The sequence below is a fragment of the Podarcis cretensis genome (assembly GCF_951804945.1).
Source record: "Podarcis cretensis genome assembly, chromosome: 6".
Classification (NCBI taxonomy): domain Eukaryota; kingdom Metazoa; phylum Chordata; class Lepidosauria; order Squamata; family Lacertidae; genus Podarcis; species Podarcis cretensis.
In genome coordinates, this window is record NC_137175.1 from 44743359 (window position 1) to 44764675 (window position 21317).

The following is a 21317-nucleotide window of genomic DNA, read 5'->3' on the forward strand; positions in this document are numbered from 1 at the left end:
TAGGGTTGATGGGTTTTTTTTAAAAAAAACGTAAGGTAAGGTAAAAGAAATGGAGCGGCCCTCATAGTCAACAAAAGAGTGGCAAAAGCTGTATTGGGGTGCAATCTCAAAAATGATAGAATGATCTCAATACGAATCCAAGGCAGACCTTTTAACATCACAGTAATCCAAGTTTATGCACCAACCACTGGTGCTGAAGAAACTGAAATTGACCAATTCTATGAAGACTTACAACACCTTATAGAATTGACACCAAAGAAGGATGTTCTTCTCATTATAGGGGATTGGAATGCTAAAGTAGGGAGTCAAGAGATAAAAGGAACAACTGGCAAGTTTGGCCTTGGAGTTCAAAACGAAGCAGGGCAAAGGCTAATAGAGTTCTGCCAAGAAAACAAGCTGGTCATCACAAACACTCTTTTCCAACAACACAAGAGACAACTCTACACATGGACATCACCAGATGGGCAGCATCGAAATCAGATTGATTATATTCTCTGCAGCCAAAGATGGAGAAGCTCTATACAGTCAGCAAAAACAAGACCTGGAGCTGACTGTGGCTCAGATCATCAGCTTCTTATAGCAAAATTCAAGCTTAAACTGAAGAAAGTAGGAAAAACCACTGGGCCGGTAAGATACAATCTAAGTCAAATCCCTTATGAATACACAGTGGAAGTGAGGAACAGGTTTAAGGATTTAGATTTGGTGGACAGAGTGCCTGAAGAACTATGGATGGAGGCTCGTAACATTATACAGGAGGCAGCAACGAAAACCATCCCAATGAAAAAGAAATGCAAGAAAGCAAAGTGGCTGTCCAACGAGGCCTTACAAATAGCGGAGGAGAGAAGGCAAGCCAAATGCGAGGGAGATAGTGAAAGATACAAGAAATTGAATGCAGATTTCCAAAAAATAGCAAGGAGAGACAAGAAGGCCTTCTTAAACGAGCAATTCAAAGAAATAGAGGAAAACAACAGACTGGGAAGAACCAGAGATCTGTTCAAGAAAATTGGAGATATGAAAGGGACATTTCGTACAAAGATTACCATAATAAAGGACAAAAGTGGTAAGGACATAACAGAAGCAGAAGACATCAAGAAGAGGTGGCAAGAATACACAGAGGAATTATACCAGAAAGATATGGATGGCTCGTACACCCCAGGTAGTGTGGTTGCTGACCTTGAGCCAGACATCCTGGAGAGTGAAGTCAAATGGGCCTTAGAAAGCACTGCAAATAACAAGGCCAGTGGAAGTGATGGTATTCCAGCTGAACTACTTAAAATTTTAAAAGATGATGCTGTTAAGGTGCTACACTCAATATGCCAGCAAGTTTGGAAAACTCAGCAGTGGCCAGAGGATTGGAGAAGATCAGTCTACATCCCAATCACAAAGAAGGGCAGTGCCAAAGAATGCTCCAACTACCGCACAATTGCACTCATTTCACACGCTAGCAAGGTTATGCTTAAAATTCTACAAGGAAGGCTCAAGCAGTATGTGGACTGAGAACTCCCAGAAGTGCAAGCTGGATTTAAAAGAGGCAGAGGAACCAGAGACCAAATTGCAAACATGCGCTGGATTATGGAGAAAGCTAGAGAGTTCCAGAAAGACATCTACTTCAGCTTCATTGACTATGCAAAAGCCTTTGACTGTGTCGACCACAGAAAACTATGGCAAGTTCTTAAAGAAACTTGCCTGATCACCTCATCTGTCTCCTGAGAAATCTCTATGTGGGACAATAAGCTACAGTTAGAACTGGATATGGAACAACTGACTGGTTCAAAATTGGGAAAGGAGTACGGCAAGGCTGTATATTGTCTCCCTGCTTATTTAACTTATATGCAGAATTCATCATGCGAAAGGCTGGGCTGGATGAATCCCAAGCTGGAATTAAGATCGCCGGAAGAAATATCAACAACCTCAGATATGCAGATGATACAACCTTGATGGCAGAAAGTGAGGAGGAATTAAAGAACCTTTTAATGAGGGTGAAAGAGGAGAGAGCAAAATATGGTCTGAAGCTCAACATCAAAAAAACGAAGATCATGGCCACTGGTCCCTCCTGGCAAATAGAAGGGAAAGAAATGGAGGCAGTGAGAGATTTTACTTTTTGGGGCTCCATGATCACTGCAGATGGTGACAGCAGTCACGAAATTAAAAGACGCCTGCTCCTTGGGAGAAAGGCGATGGCAAACCTAGACAGCATCTTAAGTAGCAGAGACATCACCTTGCCAACAAAGGTCCGTATAGTTAAAGCCATGGTTTTCCCAGTAGTGATGTATGGAAGTGAGAGCTGGACCATAAAGAAGGCTGATTGCCGAATAATTGATGCTTTTGAATTATGGTGCTGGAGGAGACTCTTGAGAGTCCCATGGACTGCAAGAAGATCAAACACATCCTTTCTTAAGGAAATTAGCCCTACAAGGAAGGCTCACTAGAGTGCTCACTAGAAGGACAGATTGTGAAGCTGAGGCTCCAATACTTTGGCCACCTCATGAGAAGAGAAGACTCCCTGGAAAAGACCCTTTTGGGAAAGATGGAGGGCACAAGGAGAAGGGGACGACGGAGGATGAGATGGTTGGACAGTGTTCTCGAAGCTACAAACATGAGTCTGACCAAACTGCGGGAGACAGTGGAAGACAGAAGTGCCTGGCGTGATCTGGTCCATGGGGTCACGAAGAGTCGGACACGACTAAACGACTAAACGACAACAAAGGTAAGGTAAAGTTTTGAGAATGTTCTTTTTGAGCTCCTCCTGAGTTTCAACCTTCCCCTGGAGTAATTCTCCAAACTGGCACAAATACACACACATACCTCCAAATTTCACCATCCATGAATTTTGGGTGCAACTGTGAATCCAGTGTTACCACTGAGTAATATTATTTTAAAAGCACTAAAACCTTGGCCCCTATTCCCTACAGTCCTCCTTTCTCAGCACATAGCCTCCTTCATAGCCAGTCCCCCTCTCACAGCACATAGATTCCCTCTAAAATGGATATGCTTAAACCTTCAGTGAACACCCCAAACAGGTAGTGTTTTATGGCAGTGATTCTGACTTCAGCACAAGTCTTGCTAAAAGAAAAGGAGTGCAACCGCCTAAAGCCCTTGGTTAGTGGCTGGAACCATTGCCTTCAGTCTTGCCTCTACAGCCAAAGGGCAACTATTGTAGCAGACTTCTTTCAGGATAGGAAGGCAGAGCAAGCTTCCGGAAACTTAAGGTCCTTTAGATCAGTGTTTTCCAACCTTGGGCCTCCAGCTGTTTTTGAACTACAATTCCCATCATCCCTGGCCACTGGTCTTGCTAGCTAGGGATGATGGGAGTTGTAGGCCAAAAACAGCTGGAGGCCCAAGGTTGGGAAACACTGCTTTAGATAATTGTTAAGTCAGGTCAATCTTCTGCATCCTGAGAGGTAGAGGATGCAATCCCTCAGGCATCCTTGTTCCTCTGGCTAATGACTTTGGCTAGATTGTCTTTCCTTTTCCCACACCACCCACAAGGCAACAGACAAATTGTGATGCCCTTGACCTTGTAACGATCTTATCACTTGTTCATTGTTCCATCCAAATATCCTGTATGCTGCCCAACATACAGTTTCCCACCTTGAAAGTTTGCCTCAGAAGCAGAAAAACAAATACACTGTTAATTCTCCTGCCTGTGGCAAAATGAGCTCAATTGTAACCCAAATATTAGCTCTTAATATTACCTTGTTAGCAGTAATCATTTGAAATAATTGTAAGCGATTGAACAGCTTTTATTGGAGTATTATGTCTGAGTAAACTAATAAGTTCGTATCAGACAAAGGGTCTTTCATGGGATCTGTGAGGGATCCTATGAAGGATTCATGGAGGACAAGTCTATCAATAGCTACTAGCCATGATGAAGGCCATACTCTGCCTTTCCCCCTTGTTCCCCACTCACCCCTTTAGTTGGCTCTGGGAGGCTCAGAAGAACTCCGAGAATAAGGGGAGGGAGCAGAGGGGAGAACGATTCACCAGAAAAGCTGAAATGCTTGCCCTGACCGAACACTGCTTAATGCAATGTTGATTTCCATTATACAGCAGCTGGATAATTGAAATATTACTGTTTTTCATCACTGAAATTTTAAAATCTAATTGACACAACAAGAATTTCCACCAAAATATTTCCATTGGAAAGTCAATCTGCTCTTCAGGGCCAGAACAAATGATAACTAAGATCAGGGCCAGCCCACCCATGAGGCAGACTGAAGCAGCCGCCTCAGGCAGTGGAAATGAAAGAGGCAGCACCCCTGTGGGCAAATCAATCCCCCACCACCACCACCTCCACCACCAGTGAAGAAGCATTGACAGCAGCAGCAACAGTTTCCAGCAAGATCTCATGAGATCTTCTCCACTGTTGGGGGCACTGATTGGAGTTCTACTGTAGCACCCTGCTTGTGGTTAACGCTTAGCTGGAATGAAATATTCAACGCAGCAATAGAGAAATTAAAATAATAATTTATTTGTCAGACAAATAAATGAGAGGCACAGTGGTATATGGTTACCAAGCTCTGGCCTGCCCTCCTGCCATTCTGGCCAGCACTTATATTTCCTTAACCCAGCCCCCTTGCTCCTCCTGTGGCTGCCTCTGTCCAATCAGCCTGGTTGAAATTCCTATTGGCTGTTTGCTAGAACCAATCACAAAAGATACACCCATTTCCTTTTGCCCTTTTATGGGAAACAAAAAGCTATATATTCTTCTATCTATAAATGACAAATAAGTAGTAATATATCTTACATGTGTCTCAACAAGGAACCTTAATTACCAGCTCACCTCTTGCCCTCCTTGCCCTATTGCCCTCCAAAACAAATGGTTAATCTTAAATTTTTATCTTAAACAGATGTCAAGGATCTTGAGTTCACATCATCATTGAAAGATCTCCTTCTTTTGGAGGTCTTTAAACAAAGGCCTGACAACCATATGTGTGCTCTAATGATGTTTCCTGCTTGACAGGGGGGCTGGGCTGATGGCCCCTGTGATCTCTTTCAACTATATGAAATAAGAATCTAGCATAAGGATTTAACATTTCTTAGTTTCTAAATCCTTTGCATAATTACATTTAAGCCAATATATTTAATACATAACATAAATAACCTTTTAAAAGGAAAAGAAATCTTAAAAGGATCTCAGTTTAAGAAAGAAACAACTTTAGAAAAAGACTTCCCAAAATACTCTCTTCCTTTCTGCCAGCCAGATGCTCTTGGCCTTTTAACCTTAGGAAAATATGGCTCAAGTTTAATGGGAGGCACATGGTTTTATTTTACTATTTACCAACTCTTAATTTAACCACTCTTACAGCTTAATTGTACTTTGCAACATGCAAGGTCAGTGTCCTCGCTCTCAGCCTGTAATTCCCTTTTTACGACTTTGAGAATTGTTTTCTGCTATAAATCAGGGGGCCCCCTTGTCCAGGAGAATAAACATTGCCAAGGTTCTTAGGCAGCTGGTCTTCTGCCTGGCATGAAACATTTGAAAATCTTTAAGCTCATCTTAATATACAGGCCTTAATCAAAAATATAAGCTTTGATAAAAATGCAGGCTTATGATTAGATGCCTCACTACCTCTACAGCTTCCCAGGTAAGGGTTGTGACATGGTTCAACAGCATGGCAGCATGTTCATGGTGAAATAGGACACGCTCCCCCTGGCTTAGATGTATTAAAATCACTCTTGCTTTTCCATTTGTTTCTGCCATCTCAAATGGGAAAGATTTGTGTTAATGGATCAGTGTCAAGAATCCTACTCTTTATATAGATGGATTCAAGGCTGTGGGTGGCTACAGGCTGCCCCCAAGGTATTCCAGTCGCAAGTATGATGGCAGACAGCTCATTCATAGATCAGGTTCCATGTGGATTTACATTGCAATAACTAAAAGTCACCCTGTCATGGGAAACGGGCCTTGTATGTGTCCCAAAGTTCAAGCCTCAAGGCTGCAATGTTATTTCTCATAAGATGCCTGGAGGACAGAGTAACTTCCTATCTTCATTTAGTTTGACTTACTGTAAACCATCATGTGCCTTCTTATAATCAGTCTTGGATTCTTGAGTTCTGGAAAGTGATATGCACCCAATATTTACTATCTTGCGTGAGTTGTGAAACACAAAAGAGAAATCACCTTCCCCATAGATCCTATGCAAAACACTGCTGATGGAGGACAACTTATGGAAGCAGAGTATAATTATAAGCTGAGTAGCTCAGTGGGAGACCACATGAGCTGATGCAGAAGATCTCAGTAGCAGCCAGTATACCAGAGTACATTGAATAGGAGTGTACTTAATAGACAACAAATCTTATTCTGCCAAAGTTCTGAGATGGCTAGTGAAGCCATTTCTCCCTATTCAACAAGTTGAACTAGGCACTAGCAAACACTCTATGGTGGGTGATGTGGGTGGGAAGACACACTGAAACTCAATCGTAAATAGAGAAAGGCACGTCATAATAAGGCCTGCATCTGAACAATGCTGGAGGAGATCACAAATTTGAGTAAGGAGAGCTAGAAAGGTGTCTGCCAGCAAGCAGCAAAGAGGCAATTAATGTTCTCATATTGTGCTTGTCTTACATAAGCTGTTGCTGGTTTAACTTTGACTTTTCACAATCCCAGGCATCTCTACTTGAAAAAAGCATCAGCTAGAGTGTGATGGGGAAAACCTCTCCCTGAGACTCTGATGAGCTACAGCCAATACTGGGCTATGTGGACATGAAAACAGACCTAAAATAAGACAATTTCCTATGGTTCTAGTTGTTGTGCTAAGGTTTGCTCTATCAAAACAGAATGCAAGTCACTACTTTAAAGCAGCAAATTGTTTCTAAACTGCCTTAGAAAATCAGTGACTCGCATCCTGTTTTGATGCATAGTGTTAATAATGGTTCTTATTATTGTGTACTGCCTTTGAAATGATTGTGTACTGGAACCCCATGGCTGTTTCACAATTTTATTTAGGAGAAGAGGAGACTTCCACAGTAAGCCTGATCTTTGTTGTTTGTTTGGGGCAGTGTTCATATTATGGGTAGTCACAGCATTTGCAGCTGTCTTTGAAGACCAGGCCAGCTGCACAATTAAATTGAAAAGTCCGGTTTCCCGCACAAATGTAGAATTTTGACTTGTCTTTGGGGTCTGCATGGATGCCATCAACTTTCCCAATACAAAAAGTTTCATCTCCTGAATCCCCTGGCGTCGTGACGACAGGATCAACTGTGGGCGTAACTGAAGGATCAACCGTAGGTGTACTTGGAGGATCAACCTGAGGGCAGTTTGGCACAATGGGATCTGAAACAAAATTGAACAGCTAGTGTTAACAGTTGTGATATTCTCATTTATACACACAGAGACACTTTTCTCTTTTCCCTGTTCTCCTCATCTCCCTCAGTTCCACGGCATGAGCATGGTGAATGCAACTGAGGGAGAAGACTACAGTCTTTCAATTCCCTACCAAAGTCCATTCCCCAAGTCAAGGAAATGATAGCTCTCTCTCAGATATCAGAGTTTTCAGATATATCAAGCTGGTCAAACTGTAGGCTAAGAACCAGTAATGGGCCTCAGCACCACAGCCCATTTCCTGGACGTACCATAGGCTTTTGGTTGGACCAACAGCAACCGACCCCAACATGTGCAGTGCAGAGGTGTGTGTGTGTGTGTGTGTGGGTGGGTGTGTGTGTGCAGGAGCTGGTTAGAGAACAAGGCTTTAACATGCTAAGATGGAGGCAGGGGGAAGGAAGAGAATAGAATAAAGGAAATGGGCAGAGTGGCTAGCCAAGTCTGAGGGAAGGAAAAGAGAAAATGGGAAGGAGGGAGGCAAAAGGGACAGATGGGCTGCGGGAGAAGAAAAGAAGGAACCATTTCTGAAGAGGAATTAGATATCAACAGAATATGATGTCGGTAATTGCCAACTGATTATGCCAAACTCTGGCTCCATCCTCCACCATTTGTGACTGGCTCTGCCTCGGCACCATCAGTTTGTGAATGCACATTTACAATACATGTGGCCATGGTTCCCAGCCTTCTTGAGTGAGCTAGAAATTTTGAGAACCCCTGGTGTGGGTGAAAGAGAAGGCTTCTCAAGCACCAAACCAGCCAAGTAATAATATAGAGGCACTTCTGATCCAACACAGTCGCCTAGGTTGTCATTATTGTAACTATTGGGAAAAGCCAGCAAGAGGGACACCAACAATTCAGGCTTGCTCAGAATATGTTATGCACTTTTCATTCCCATCTCAATACTAGAGAAGATGAAAAAGTTGCACTCCATCACACTCTCTTACCATTTGTTTCAAGCAATCGCTTCAGCTCAGTTATTAAAGGATTTATTCCCTGATTACATTCAGTACCACGGAAGTCATCCAAATCTATGGCCCAAACCATGGCGCCTCCAAACTTATGCTCTTTCAGATATTTGGCCTACAATTTTAAGAAATGTAAAAATTGACTAGATATTCTGATTTGCCATCAAATGTAAACAGATGCAATGGAATTACCAAAAAAAGGTAGGCAGAAATAGATGATATAACAGTTAGTATATCATTACCCTCCATAAAATTAATTCATTAAAAAGAACTGTCTTTGACCCACCCATTAGACCTTCCAGGGTTTAAGGGCTTCTAAATTTAGAAAAGATAAGATTAAGGGTGAGGACAGAGAAATCATTCTGTATCAATTGTGCATGTGTTCATTCAAGTTTATTCCATCCCATTTCCGCATTAATCTGTGATATATCTGCATACAACAAGTCCGTATGAACATTTGTATCTAAAAATGTATCTAAATATGACGGGACGCAGGTGGCGCTGTGGGTTAAAGCCTCAGCGCCTAGGACTTGCCGATCGAAAGGTTGGCGGTTCGAATCCCTGTGGCGGGGTGCGCTCCCGCTGCTCGGTCCCAGCGCCTGCCAACCTAGCAGTTCGAAAGCACCTCCGGGTGCAAGTAGATAAATAGGGACCGCTTACCAGCGGGAAGGTAAACGGCGTTTCCGTGTGCGGCTCTGGCTCTGGCTCTGGCTCTGGCTCTGGCTCTGGCTCTGGCCAGAGCAGCGATGTCACGCTGGCCACGTGACCCGGAAGTGTCTCCGGACAGCGCTGGCCCCTGGCCTCTTAAGTGAGATGGGCGCACAACCCCAGAGTCTGTCAAGACTGGCCCGTAGGGGCAGGGGTACCTTTACCTTTACCTTATGTATTTTATCACAAAATATGGATTTAAAAACTTAAACTCATTTCTATCTTAAAATACTTTTTTTTTCATGCATCCAAATATGTTATTTGAGCCAAGAAGTTTATCACAACATTTGGAGAAGTGTGGAATCTGAGGGATAATTATGTTCTGGTCTGGCTATTAGTTCAGGCAGTACAAATTGGTTTGGTTCATTTAAAGTATGGACCAGACAAAAATCTCCTCCAACTATCATACAATGGTACAAATGTTTACCTTACTGCTCTCCCTGCAGCTAATTTAACAACAGGGAGACATGTTAGACATTTATAAAATTGTATGGCAAGGAAAAAGACGGTAAAGTTCAATCATTCTCCCTTCAGTAACAAGTGCAATCATATATGTCTCAACAGCAGAAATAAATATTTTAGAGGTAGAATTAGTAAATAAAGTTTTAAAACAAACAAAAAGACTTACTTTGTGTCTATAACTACAAATGTCATCATATGTAACCCATACATTCCCCTTGTAGGCATATGGGACTTTTTGATCCTCCAGCCATCGTACTTCAGCATCCTTTAGGAAAGCGCATACCTATCAAAAACAGGAAATTAATGAGATTATCCAGACTTGCCTTGAAACAAATAAGCCATTGCTTTTTTGCTTTGAGTAAAAGGCCATCTAGTCTAAGCTCCTGCTGATACAGGAAATCCAATACTTTAGCATCCCTGATAGGTAGCTATCCACATAACTGAACAACGCCTGGCTGAAAATTAAGCAGCTTGATTTAGACTCACTGAGGACTTGACATGTACAATCGTACCTTGGATCTCAAACGCCTTGGCTCCTGGACAAATCAACTCCCAAACAATCAAAACCCAAAAGTGAGTGTTCCAGTTTTCGAACGTTCTTTTGGAAGCCGAACATTCGATGGGGCTTCCACAGCTTCTGATTGGCTGCAGGACCTTCCTACAACCAATCAGAAGCCGCACTTTGGTTTCTGAACATTTTGGAAGTCGAACGGACTTCCGGAATGGTTTCCATTCGACTTCCAAGGCACGACTGTAATGCAGAAACGATGGTGGGCAAGTAAGTTTGTCTTTCAACTCTTCTGGTATTTCAAGAAAGGACGAAGGAGGTTTGTGGACCCCAATGCAAATATGAACTGCATCACAGTAACAGCAACAGTAAATATTCTCAGTAACAGCAACAAACCTCAACTTTTTATATGTGTAATTATAAAATTCATTATAAGAAAGCATCATGTTCTCAGGTTTCATACCTCAAAGTAAGCCCAATATCCAGCCTCCTCTGTATACGGCCCTGGGGGACCAGCACCAGAGACTGAAGCACAGAGACCTGTGCTGCCACTATTACTGAGCATGAAAGAACGCCCATAGGTGGGGAATCCCATAAGGAGTTTTTCAGCCGGGGCCCCTTGGTCCCTCCAATACTCCATCGCATACGCCTGCCAAAACACAAAGAGGTGCATCTTTTACAATATATTTTAATCTTACTAGATAGATAAGAAAGGGGCTTCAAGGGATGTTTACTCACGCAGTTGAAATAGTCAACGTCACACCAGTCGGAACCTGAGTACAGGGGGCTGTTGCATCCAGTGGTACTATCCCAGTCACCGTGGAAGTCATATGTCATCACGCTGATGAAATCCATGAGCCTGATGCAAATCAGTAATCATCCGTTAGGAAGTGGTGGCTCACCAGGCACTGAATTAAACCACTGTGTCATTGCGGTTTGCTCTTGTGGGGAAATGAACTAAAATGCCACCAGTCAAATGGAGCATCATTTTGCAGTTACTGACTCCCATATACATAGACTTCCCCTTGCCCTTGTAAGATATGGAAAATATGCAGTTCAGCCCTATGGATCAGAAGTCCAACCCGGCTGACAGAAGGTTCTCTGATTCAACGGGGGGGGGGGTCACTTGACTGAAAGGGGTTTGTGAATTCCCTCTTTCCCCTCACACAGCCTACTATGTTGTTCCAAAAGTTCTACCAACCCATTTGAACAGATTTGAGGGAAATGCAGAGAGAAGAGGAAATCAGGAAAAACTGTCTTCCTCATTTCCATCAACAGAAACTTGTGGTAGGCCCAAGAGCCTTCCATCAGCAGAGGGTCACAACTGGATACAACCTATGGCTATGAGTGGGGGGGGAGCCCAAACCACCCTACTCCCGTTTTTAATTACTTTTGTCTACTATTGTTTTTGTTAAGAAAGAAAAGCCAAAACATGTTTTTGCATTGTTATATGGTTACAATATAGACTGCGTTCTGAATAAAAAGTGTCCATTACTCTTCTAAATCAGTTAAAATTTATTCTTCCTTTATCCATTAAAACATCCATCTCAGCAATCTCTCAGACTTTGAGGAGCCACTGCAATCCTAACAGCAACAGCCCAACACTCATCCACACCTAATGAATCACCCAGGATCTTTTACAAGGGATATTAAAACCCTGATCTTAAAAACACTGGTTTGGAAATTTGGTAAATTTGAGGGGTCCATGTGCAGTGTTGAAAAACCACCCTAGTAATGTGTGTTTTTACAAAGGGTGCATTAATTGTTGTATTTAGGAAATATGACCATTATGAATTCAACCTGTTCCTGCATTTATAAAAGGAGAGGGTGTGCTTTCTGCATACAATTACTGTGCAAGATCACATTGAATTAGACCCATGGTATCCTGAGAATTCTACTTACTGCCCTAGCTTAGCAATTTCATATCCAGCATCAATCGTTTCCACACCAGCAGACACTGCCGCTGTGATCAGTAGACTAGACGCCCCGCTTCTTGCAGCTTCCTGTGTAAAGGCATCCCGCATTTCCTATGATACAAGAATGGTGAGCAATGCTTATTCAACAGGATAAATGAATTTATTAATGTCTTTAGTAAAGCAGGTAAAATTGGTCAAGAATATTTGCAACTGGTGTATTCAGGTGACATTCCTACCTGAACCAGGGTGGTAAAGCGTTGCTTGTCCTCAGAAGGGCTTCCCCTAGAGCCTGGGTATTCAAAGTCTAGGTCAATTCCATCAAAACCATATTTACGGAGGTATGCAATCACTGAATTTATGAAGGTCTTGCGGTTCGCAGCTGTAGAAACCATGATGGTGAACCTGTGGAGAAGTCCACTCTTAAATATGATTTCTTTTTTTCTGCTAGTGCAGACAAAAACAAACTTTAGAGCATAACACAGCAAAGTTAAGCACTCTTCATTAATTCTTTGTTCAGAAATATCTGGGACTTAGAAGTGCTTCATATGATCTGGAGCATGTGCTGAACATAATCATGCTGAACCACAACATTTCAATATTTTCCAAAACCCATTTTTGCCATCATCACTGTACTCATTATCACGCCTTATTACATTAATGCTTCATTTCTCTGTTGAATACAAATTATAAATCTTGACAAAGAGCATTTCTGATCTTTGAAGTAATATCACACTTCAGTGCAATGCAAATCAGCTTGGCTTTACTCAATGCAGAGAAGCAGGAGACAGGATCTGCAAAGTTTTACCTTGTGTGCATAAACAATGGTTTGTTTATTAGATGCTGACAAAAGCCTTTGGCCATGTACAGAGGGCATCTCCACAACAGTACACCAATTAAGAATATAGGCATTGTGACAAGAATTGGTGTTGAGCAATTAACACCTTTCAGCAACCAGCCTCAAAATCATTCCTTTGGGCATGATTACTGGAAAACTGCAGAGTATTATTTTTAAAAAACCTACGATAAGTAGGGTTACATATTTCATCAGAATTCAATGAACTTTTGGCACATAGCAGAACAAGGCGTAATGTCCCATGAAGTAGAATCAGGCTATGTATGGTGTTAGCAGAAACCTTCTCACCATCAGTGGTGCCAGCATAAAATGAATAGGAAAAGACTCACAATTCGGTGCCAAAGTTCCATCCTCCAATTGAGAGCAGTGTCACTAGTTCCGAATTCCTGTGAGAAAAGGCAGACACAGTACAAACAGCACAATTATTTTCCTGCTTTTAAACACCCCTCCCTCAACATGATTTTCTTTAATGATAAAGAAAAATGACAGTGTTTGCACTGCACCTTTGAACTATAAAATCTGGCTGTGCGGCCACACTGACACTGGCAGCCACTTGCTCACATCACCCTTTGCCATACAATGGAATTATGCAGCATGCGCAATGCAGCACTGATGACCAAATATCTGAAACCAGAAGGAATCCATGAGATCTCACCCTTGTTTGACACATTATGTCACTCCCATGAATGCAGGCACAACAGCAGATTCCACTTCTACCAAAATGAGTTGCATACAACATGTGACAACATAATTATAGAGTGAAGTAGTGGAAGAAATCCAAAATTTACTCTGCCATTACCTTCAGAGACAAGAATCAACAGCAACCAAATTCTTCTGTGCCACAGATGCAGGCACAAGAAGGAGATGTGTGGTGCTGTGCTGATAGTTTATTCTGCATTTATAGCTGTTGCAGAGTGTGGGTAATATCCAGCTAAGTCATTACAGTGTGACATCAGTGGACTTTATTTATGCCCATTGATTGAAATGAGTGGCTTCCAACAAGGTAGTTCTATTAGCGCATGAATTTCTGGCTGCACTTTAGAACTTCCACTCCCTCTCCTTCGCCCATACATGCCTCAAATGTGTTCTGTAGGTTCCCCCAACTCTCCAGAACTGATATGGGAAGGGAGCAAGGGGCATGTGGGGAAAAGAGAGTGAGGAGCAGCCAGAGGCCTAGCACTATTGAAACTACTTTATTGGATATCACTCAACCTGTCTTCTCTATCATTGTTTATCACCCTGTATTTATAAGCAGGATTCAGATAAGCTACCTTAACACAACTTCATAATTCTGACCTCTCTTTCAATGCTTGGATCCGAGGGAAGAGTTCTTCATCATTCCATTCATAAGGTGCTATCTCGTTGTTTTTCATAGTAACAAAGGCATAACACAAGTGGGTGCAAAGCTGTGGGTCGACATTTTCCGGGAAATACGTCATAGGGCTTGGCCTATACTGAGACCAGTTGGTGAAGTAGCACACAAGTTTATAAGCTGTGCCTGGATGGAGAAAAGAAAACCACAGTTAATTAGGCAGAAGAAACCTCTGCTTGTGGCTTATTCATGTCACACATTCAATGACTGATTCAAGTCACACAGGGTTTGTTCTTACATGCATTTTCTTCAGCAATAATATGACTAAACTAAGAATTTTTAGATTTTACATATCATCTGAGCTAGACTTCTGTACAGTGGTACCTGGGGTTAAGAACTTAATTCGTTCCAGAGGTCCGTTCTTAACCTGAAACTGTTCTTAACCTGAGGTACCACTTTAGCTAATGGGGCCTCCTGCTGCTGCCGCACCGCTGCTGCGCAATTTCTGTTCTCATCCTGAAGCAAAGTTCTTAACCCAAGGTACTATTTCTGGGTTAGCGGAGTCTGTAACCTGAAGCGTCTGTAACCTGAAGCATCTGTAACCTGAGGTACCACTGTATTTTATACTGAGGTATTTCCCTCTCCCTCATTTTCCAGTCCCTCTCCCTGTGACAACAACATGTCATTGCAACCTTGAGCTCAGTTATCCCCATGAGTGCCATGTACTCCCTTGTCCCTCTTATTGTACCAGGAACAGTCTGTACACTCTTGCCTGCTCCTAGTAAATCATTGTGCCTACTGTGCCCCTATTTCTGTATTTCAGAGAAATTGGGGGGAGCGGCATATTGTAAATGTTTCATTAGTGTGACTTTATTTATCAGTGTCCAGTTCCTTCCATTAGCGGGAATCAGGTCATGATGCATCTTCACATATATAATACAGCCACATGGACACAAACAAATAAAATGAATAAGCTGCTTACCCAGCTGCAGGTGCAGCAAAATGGCCAGGCCTGCAAAAGAAAATGACAGAATAAGAATAATAGGAAAAGAGAAAGTGAGAAACACCACGAGCAGGGTTCCATTCCATTGTTAATGTTTTGCCAGTGTCCATAAAGCTACCCAGAGGCCAAAAGTGTGTTATGTCTAAGAATACAAACCTATCCCATGGCCAACAGTAGGAAGACTTGAAGCTGTGCTACATTCCCAGCTCTGGTACTTACACTGGCCAGGCAACCTTCACTGAATCAGCTGCCAAGCTCCTTCTTGTGTCCCGCCTCCCCATGCCCCAATGCTAAGGGAGATGGCAGAGAAACAGTTTGGCCTTTTGAATTTGGAGACTGTGTGTTTGATGAAGTGGAAATATCCCTGGAGTGCAATTGTTGTCTCTGAGGGGTTGGTGCAAGATGAGCAGCTTACCTGTCGGCTCCACTATGAGCTGCTTCTATATTTGTTAACGAATTGAATGCTATCAAAACACTGATGCTTTCTCATCCAAAGATATCTAAACTCAGAGGTGCCTCTGGAATTCCCACCTTTGGGAAAGTGGGTTGCCAGTAACAAGACTTCCTGATCCCATATCAGGCCATAAAATGACCCTGACCACAAAGAAACTGTTCACCCACTGAATCTGCCCTTAAGCAAATGTTTTAGCAAAGTTCGTGTATTAACGCAAAACTTAATAGGGAAAGATGTCATATTGCAAAGCTTTCCAAGGACTTTTTTTTTTAAAAAAAAAAATCTGGTTTCAACAGTTGTCAGGTCTCGAGAATGCAAGAGTGACTTACCAACCCACAGTAGGAATTTCCCCATCTTTGCTCCTGACTTCGAATAGAAGTCCAGATCAGGAGATGAGCAAGGCTTTATATGGAGGCCGAAATACCAGCTATCACTGTGGAACCCACACACCTGTGGTACACCCACCAGATTGCATACTACCCAGCCAAATAGAACAATCAATAAAATCGCATGCATTCAAGGGCAACAGAAACTTGAGTATCTGACTATCACTTCAAAAGTCTCTACCCTGGCAAAGACCTAAAGAAAACCCATGTGATATAATGGTCAGACTAGGGGAACTGCCCTTGGAACAATCACTACCAGGGATAGGAAGGCTGTGTCCATTTTGGTTCTCTCAGATTCTCATTTTTCCAATCATCAATTCAGTTCTCTACATTTCTACAGCAATTTTTTATTTTATTTTTGTCCTGGTAAAAATTCCTCAGTATTTTAGTGTGATTTTTTCCTAATAAACACATTTTTGGATGAAGTTTATTGTTGCTAGCAAGTTCTTCTAATATAATGCATGCTTGTGTGTTATTTTCACTAAGGTATAGTCATACCTTTGAAGTTGAACAATCCGTTCTAGAAGTCCGTAAGACTTCCAAAATATTCAAAAACCAAATCACTGCTTCTGATTGGCTGCAGGAAGCTTCTGCATCCAATAAGAAGCCACAGAAGCCCCATCAGAAGTTTGGGTTCCAAAAGACGTTCTCAAACCGGAAGTACCACTTCCAGGTTTGCAGCGTTCGGGAGCCAAAATGTCCAAGTTTCAGGGCATTTGGGATCCAAGGTATCACTATATTCATTTTACTACACACTTTTTCCAAATATATGCATTTTTGTAAACATTTTTTGGTTGGAGAACTCCCTTGCAAAATTCTGGTAAGGGTGAATCTTGAAAAATGGTTATGTTGTGGTTCTCATATTGTTTTGCAAATTTTATAGATTCTGTTTTAAATGTGAACTGAATTTCCATCCCCTGTTGCCTAACCCTATTTTATTCTCATGGGGTGCTGAATAATCCTTCAGGGGTGGGGGAAGAAACCCATCTATGTTCCCTGAGCTCCTTAGGGGGAGAGAAGGATATTCATGAAATAAAATAATATCAAATAAAACTGCAGGTGTCTTATCCTAGTGGGCCCAGCAAAAATGTGTGTACATTTCACCTGACAACAAATTCTCTTATTGTTTGCAGTTATACCCCCATAACAAATTTGCATGACAAATCCAGTCAGGGTCAGTTTTTGCATGCTTTTGAAAAATGGTGCAGAACATGATGTCACTGGTTTTTGCTTTTATGCATATTCAGATATATTTTGTTGCAGCTCCTAGTCAAATAGCAGCAGCAGGTTTCATAATCAATTTTGAACCAGCAGGTGATGCTCTCTCTCCATGTTGGTGGCAGGCTGGAAATAAAACATAGCACTAATATTCAAAGTACCCAGGGTTTTAATACAGTGGCGAGGAACCTCTGGCCCTCCAGATGGTGTTGGACCATGATGTTGGAGGTCCAACCAGCATGGGGGGAAATCAGGGATGATAGGAGTTGTACTTCAAGAACATCTGGAAGGCCACAGGTTCCACAGCCCTGGTTTAATTAGGTGGTTCCATTTTGATGATGCTATTTGCTGAGCCAGTCATAGAGCAATTCAACATCTGAGTTTCTCAGATTTGTTGACTTGGCTAGGGTGATATAAGAGAAGTGTAATGACTCAGTACTTCTTCAGTAATAGCCTCCTCCCCTTTGGCATCTTTCTGCTGAATGCCCCTTGAATAAAGATAAATATTGGCAAGAGTGGAGCAAACATTTGATCAATCAGAGCAAACTCTTTGAAATGTTCTAACTGGGCATGGTGTCAACTTAACCTTCAGAACGTGACAAGTAACTTGACTGATTGAGCTTCATCTAATAATGAAAGAAAGTCAAGGCTATTTATTCTTGCCTCACCAGCCACCTCCCTCTGTTTGTACTTAGCCTGCCATATCCACAGCAAAGCAGTTTCTATTGTTTTGAAAATACCCATTTGGCTTTCCTATTCAACGGCCTTGGTTTGCCTTCACGTATGCAAAGCCAAAGTTAGACTCTTCCACAGCAATTATTCAGAGGGAAATGTTTTTATACACTTATTATGAAGGTTACATTGCTCACATTTCTATTTCTGGTCAACTGAAGCGAACAACACAAAAGCCATAGCATAAGATAGGGAAAGTTGGAGAATATTTTGGATGAGACCGGAAAGCAATTTTGTTGAAGACCACATGATGATGACCATGGAGATTATGATGGTCTAGTTGGAAGGATTTTTTAAAAAGTACGTTTTATAGATGTGTAGATTTGAGAAGCTACAAAAAAGGCCGAATGAATAGAACCAACCAGGAACAGAGTTGTCACCTGATGAGTTTGGAAGATTTCCTCATTAGGTCCTTTTTTACAGAAGTTGCTATAGCTATCTTTTAATGAATGCTCTTGGGGCAAAGGATTGAACTGAATAAACCAACTCCATAGTACTTTTTACACTTACAGACTGGGAATGTAAAGAGCAATTCTGTGTGTGTTTACTAAAAGATAAGAGCCACTTTATTCAATGGCACTTAAAGTTGTGTGCATAGGATTGAAGTCGAATGCTGAGATATATTCATTTATCCAGGGCTACCCAGTGAATTAATGGAAATGGTTGCATGTGAACTTGGGGCTTGTAGCAGTGATGTAAACATAATCCATTTTATCACTCACTTTGTGACGCCACACTTTATGGAAGCTATGATGACACTGCTGTTTTCTGAAGCAAATAAACAAATTGTGGCTAATATAATCATGCTCCTATCCTGATTAAAGATGCAGACATGCCACCCACATGGTACATTTGCTGGAAAAAACATCACTGAACACTGGTATACCTGAGCAATAATATCTGCTATGTGAAGTATGGACCCACTATATGGGCAGGCCGCAGGCCGGGTCTTCCTCTTATATAGCTGCTGGGATTGACAAGGCATCTGACCCTCACCTGAATCTCATCGCTCTCCTGTAGCTGCCTTTGATTAGTTATCATTTAACGCTTGGGGGAAATAATTAGCATCACACGTCATATGCATGGAAGCTGCCGAACCAATTAACCAACTAGAAGGATTACTGTTAATAGCACCAGTTTTCCTATAACTTGATATTGCTGGATAGTTTTGATGAACTGCAAAAGCATTTTTAGTTTGCTTTCTATTGCCACCTGCAGCCTGCCTGGGCCATAGTTGTATATAGGATGCAGATCTGAAAGGGCCACATAGGGTAAACCACCCGAAAGGTATGCTGAAGAGTTTGCTAAAACAGTCATTGTAGATACAGCTGTTGTTAGTAACTCAGCCATGAAGGCTGAACTTGATTCCTTAGAGAGGAACAAGACATGGGAACTAGTTCCAGGCCTGCCCAGGCCACAAAAGGTTTACAAAGTTCAGCTATTGCAAAAGTTTTTCAGTGTTAATTTTATGCATTTTTTAAAATCACCATGGTGTTTAACAATACAGTGGTACCTCGGGTTAAGAGCTTAATTTGTTCTGGGGGTCTGTTCTTAACCTGAAACTGTTCTTAACCTGAAGCATCACTTTAGCTAATAGGGCCTCCAGCTGCTGCCGTGCCACCGCTGCACGATTTCTGTTCTCATCCTGAAGCAAAGTTCTTAACCTGAGGTAATATTTCTGGGTTAGCGGAGTCTGTAACCTGAAGTGTCTGTAACCCGAGGTACCACTGTAATATCTTAGTCATCATGCATAAATCGTGCACATAGCTAATAAGCTGCTCCTCATTATCACAAGAGTTTTGCCCTCAACAATGTAGCCTTAAGAAGAAAATATGATACTTTCCCTAAAGGAATACATTATACCAAACAAGGAAGTAAAGTATAATGGTATGCCTGTAACCACTTGGCACTAATCATCTGTATCATCTCTAGCCAAATGGGAATCACACCTGTTTGCCCTACCCCATGTGCTTTCAGTGTACACTTCTGAAAGTGTGTGCACAACTACAAATTTCATCCCTCTGCAGCATCCCCATGCCCTGCTGCACACGAGCTATTCAGAGGGTCGCTTGGCCCTCAGGAGTGACTTTAGGGGGCATGGGATAATGTAATGCAGAGAGAAACCAAGAAAACTCCGCTGCACAAATCAAGTTCCACTCATCTACCTATAGCCCATGTTAGTTTACAACACACTCAGTGGATGTTGTTGTTGATTATTATGATGAGAGAGAGAGAGGTGATGCTTTGAGCTAGTGGACTAAGATTAACATTCCAAGACTGCCATCTACTGTAAACCCTATTTAGCAGTGGCCCACCCAGTGTTGGTGAACACTTCAATTTCTTGATGTTGGGCACATTATTTTTAAATTGTAGAGGTTCCTCTATGCTATGAACTGTTTTACATTTGCTTATATATGGCACAAATAAATACAGATTTACATATCTGTGTGTGCAAATGTTCCACCATATATGACAGGGATAAATTATTACTTGGAATCAACCCGACAAGCTTAAATAAATTCTACTTAGAGTAGACCTAGTGGGGAAATTCAACATTGCTCTAATTGTACCATTAGCACAAACATTTCTGTTTGCCCATTGGAGCATTCTCCCAAACTGCTGTTCTAGGGATTTTCTGACCCTCCAGAGCAGACTTGGGGGCATGCAAGGGGAAGAGAGAGTTGGAAAAGCCCCTCTGTGCTAGTGGGAGTCATTGCACTGGCTTCTGCTAGTGGAACCGGGTAGTTGAATCCAGCCAACTGAAATGAAGGGACCTAAGTTACTCAAATCGCTTAATACATCCACTCTGAGTAGAACTAATGTTCACAACACATCCCATGCCTTCCCTCCAAAATGGGGTCCAATGCAGCTTACAAAAGGCAATCAGAAGTTAACAATGGGGCCTGGGCACCAAAGTTCCCTTCTCCTGAAGTGTCATATGTTCTTGGGCCACCCAGCCTTGGAAATGTCCATCTACTGCCATCCTTGTTAAATTGCAGGAGAGGGATTAAAAATAATTTATCTCCCTGTGCTTCTGATTGAACTGTGGCATGATCTTCTACTGCTGCTTTGGAGTTTAATTTTGCCTCTTTGTTTGACTGCTGCCCTTCTGCTATTTATATTTTATTTTTTGTAACTTGATATTTAATGCAATTCAACATACACACCCCTCTTACATATGTGGTTTGGATTGAGTGGAGGCAGTGCTTTTTTTCTTAAAAATGTTTAGGGGTACTCTCATTTTCCTACTCAAATTGAAATACTGCCCCTCGATGAGGCCAAACTTACATCTGAGGAAGCAGGAACAGAAGGGCGAACTCTCGGCCATGTGGCTGTTTAAATGCCACTAGCCACGCCCCCTAGCCAACCGGATTGGCCAGCTGTGGCCATGACATGACTGGGATTCCCCCAATGGTACAGGGGACTAGCCATGCCCCCCTGCTGGATGCAGGAAGAGTCTGAGGCCTGACCGCAAC

At 42.1% G+C, this 21317-nt stretch overlaps 1 protein-coding gene across 2 annotated transcripts; it reads right to left on the minus strand.

Annotated features, from left to right (window-relative positions):
• Positions 1-6940: 6940 nt before the first annotated feature.
• On the minus strand, positions 6941-15038 carry LOC307219400 (acidic mammalian chitinase-like). 2 transcript variants are annotated; one of them, XM_079982543.1, is made up of 10 exons: positions 15031-15038; positions 14033-14234; positions 13066-13122; positions 12120-12285; positions 11870-11994; positions 10706-10826; positions 10431-10616; positions 9626-9742; positions 8269-8404; positions 6941-7276 (listed from the first exon to the last, which is right to left on the minus strand). In XM_079982543.1, the coding sequence occupies exons 2-10, from the start codon at positions 14173-14175 to the stop codon at positions 7011-7013; spliced, it is 1317 nt and encodes a 438-aa protein (XP_079838669.1). In that variant the 5' UTR covers positions 14176-14234; positions 15031-15038; the 3' UTR covers positions 6941-7010. The 2 variants fall into 2 exon arrangements, with proteins under 2 accessions (XP_079838669.1, XP_079838670.1); XM_079982544.1 differs by lacking the exons at positions 14033-14234; positions 15031-15038 and adding an exon at positions 13240-13311.
• Positions 15039-21317: the final 6279 nt, after the last annotated feature.

Coding starts and splice junctions, on each gene's coding strand:
- LOC307219400 (XM_079982543.1), bottom strand. CDS start 14,175: ATGACGTATTTCCCGGAAAATGTCGACCCACAGCTTTGCACCCACTTG. Junction 12,286..13,065: donor TGGAACTTTGGCACCGAATT/GTGAGTCTTTTC, acceptor ACTTCTCCACAG/GTTCACCATCATGGTTTCTA. Junction 8,405..9,625: donor TTTGTAGTTATAGACACAAA/GTAAGTCTTTTT, acceptor TTAAAATTGTAG/GCCAAATATCTGAAAGAGCA.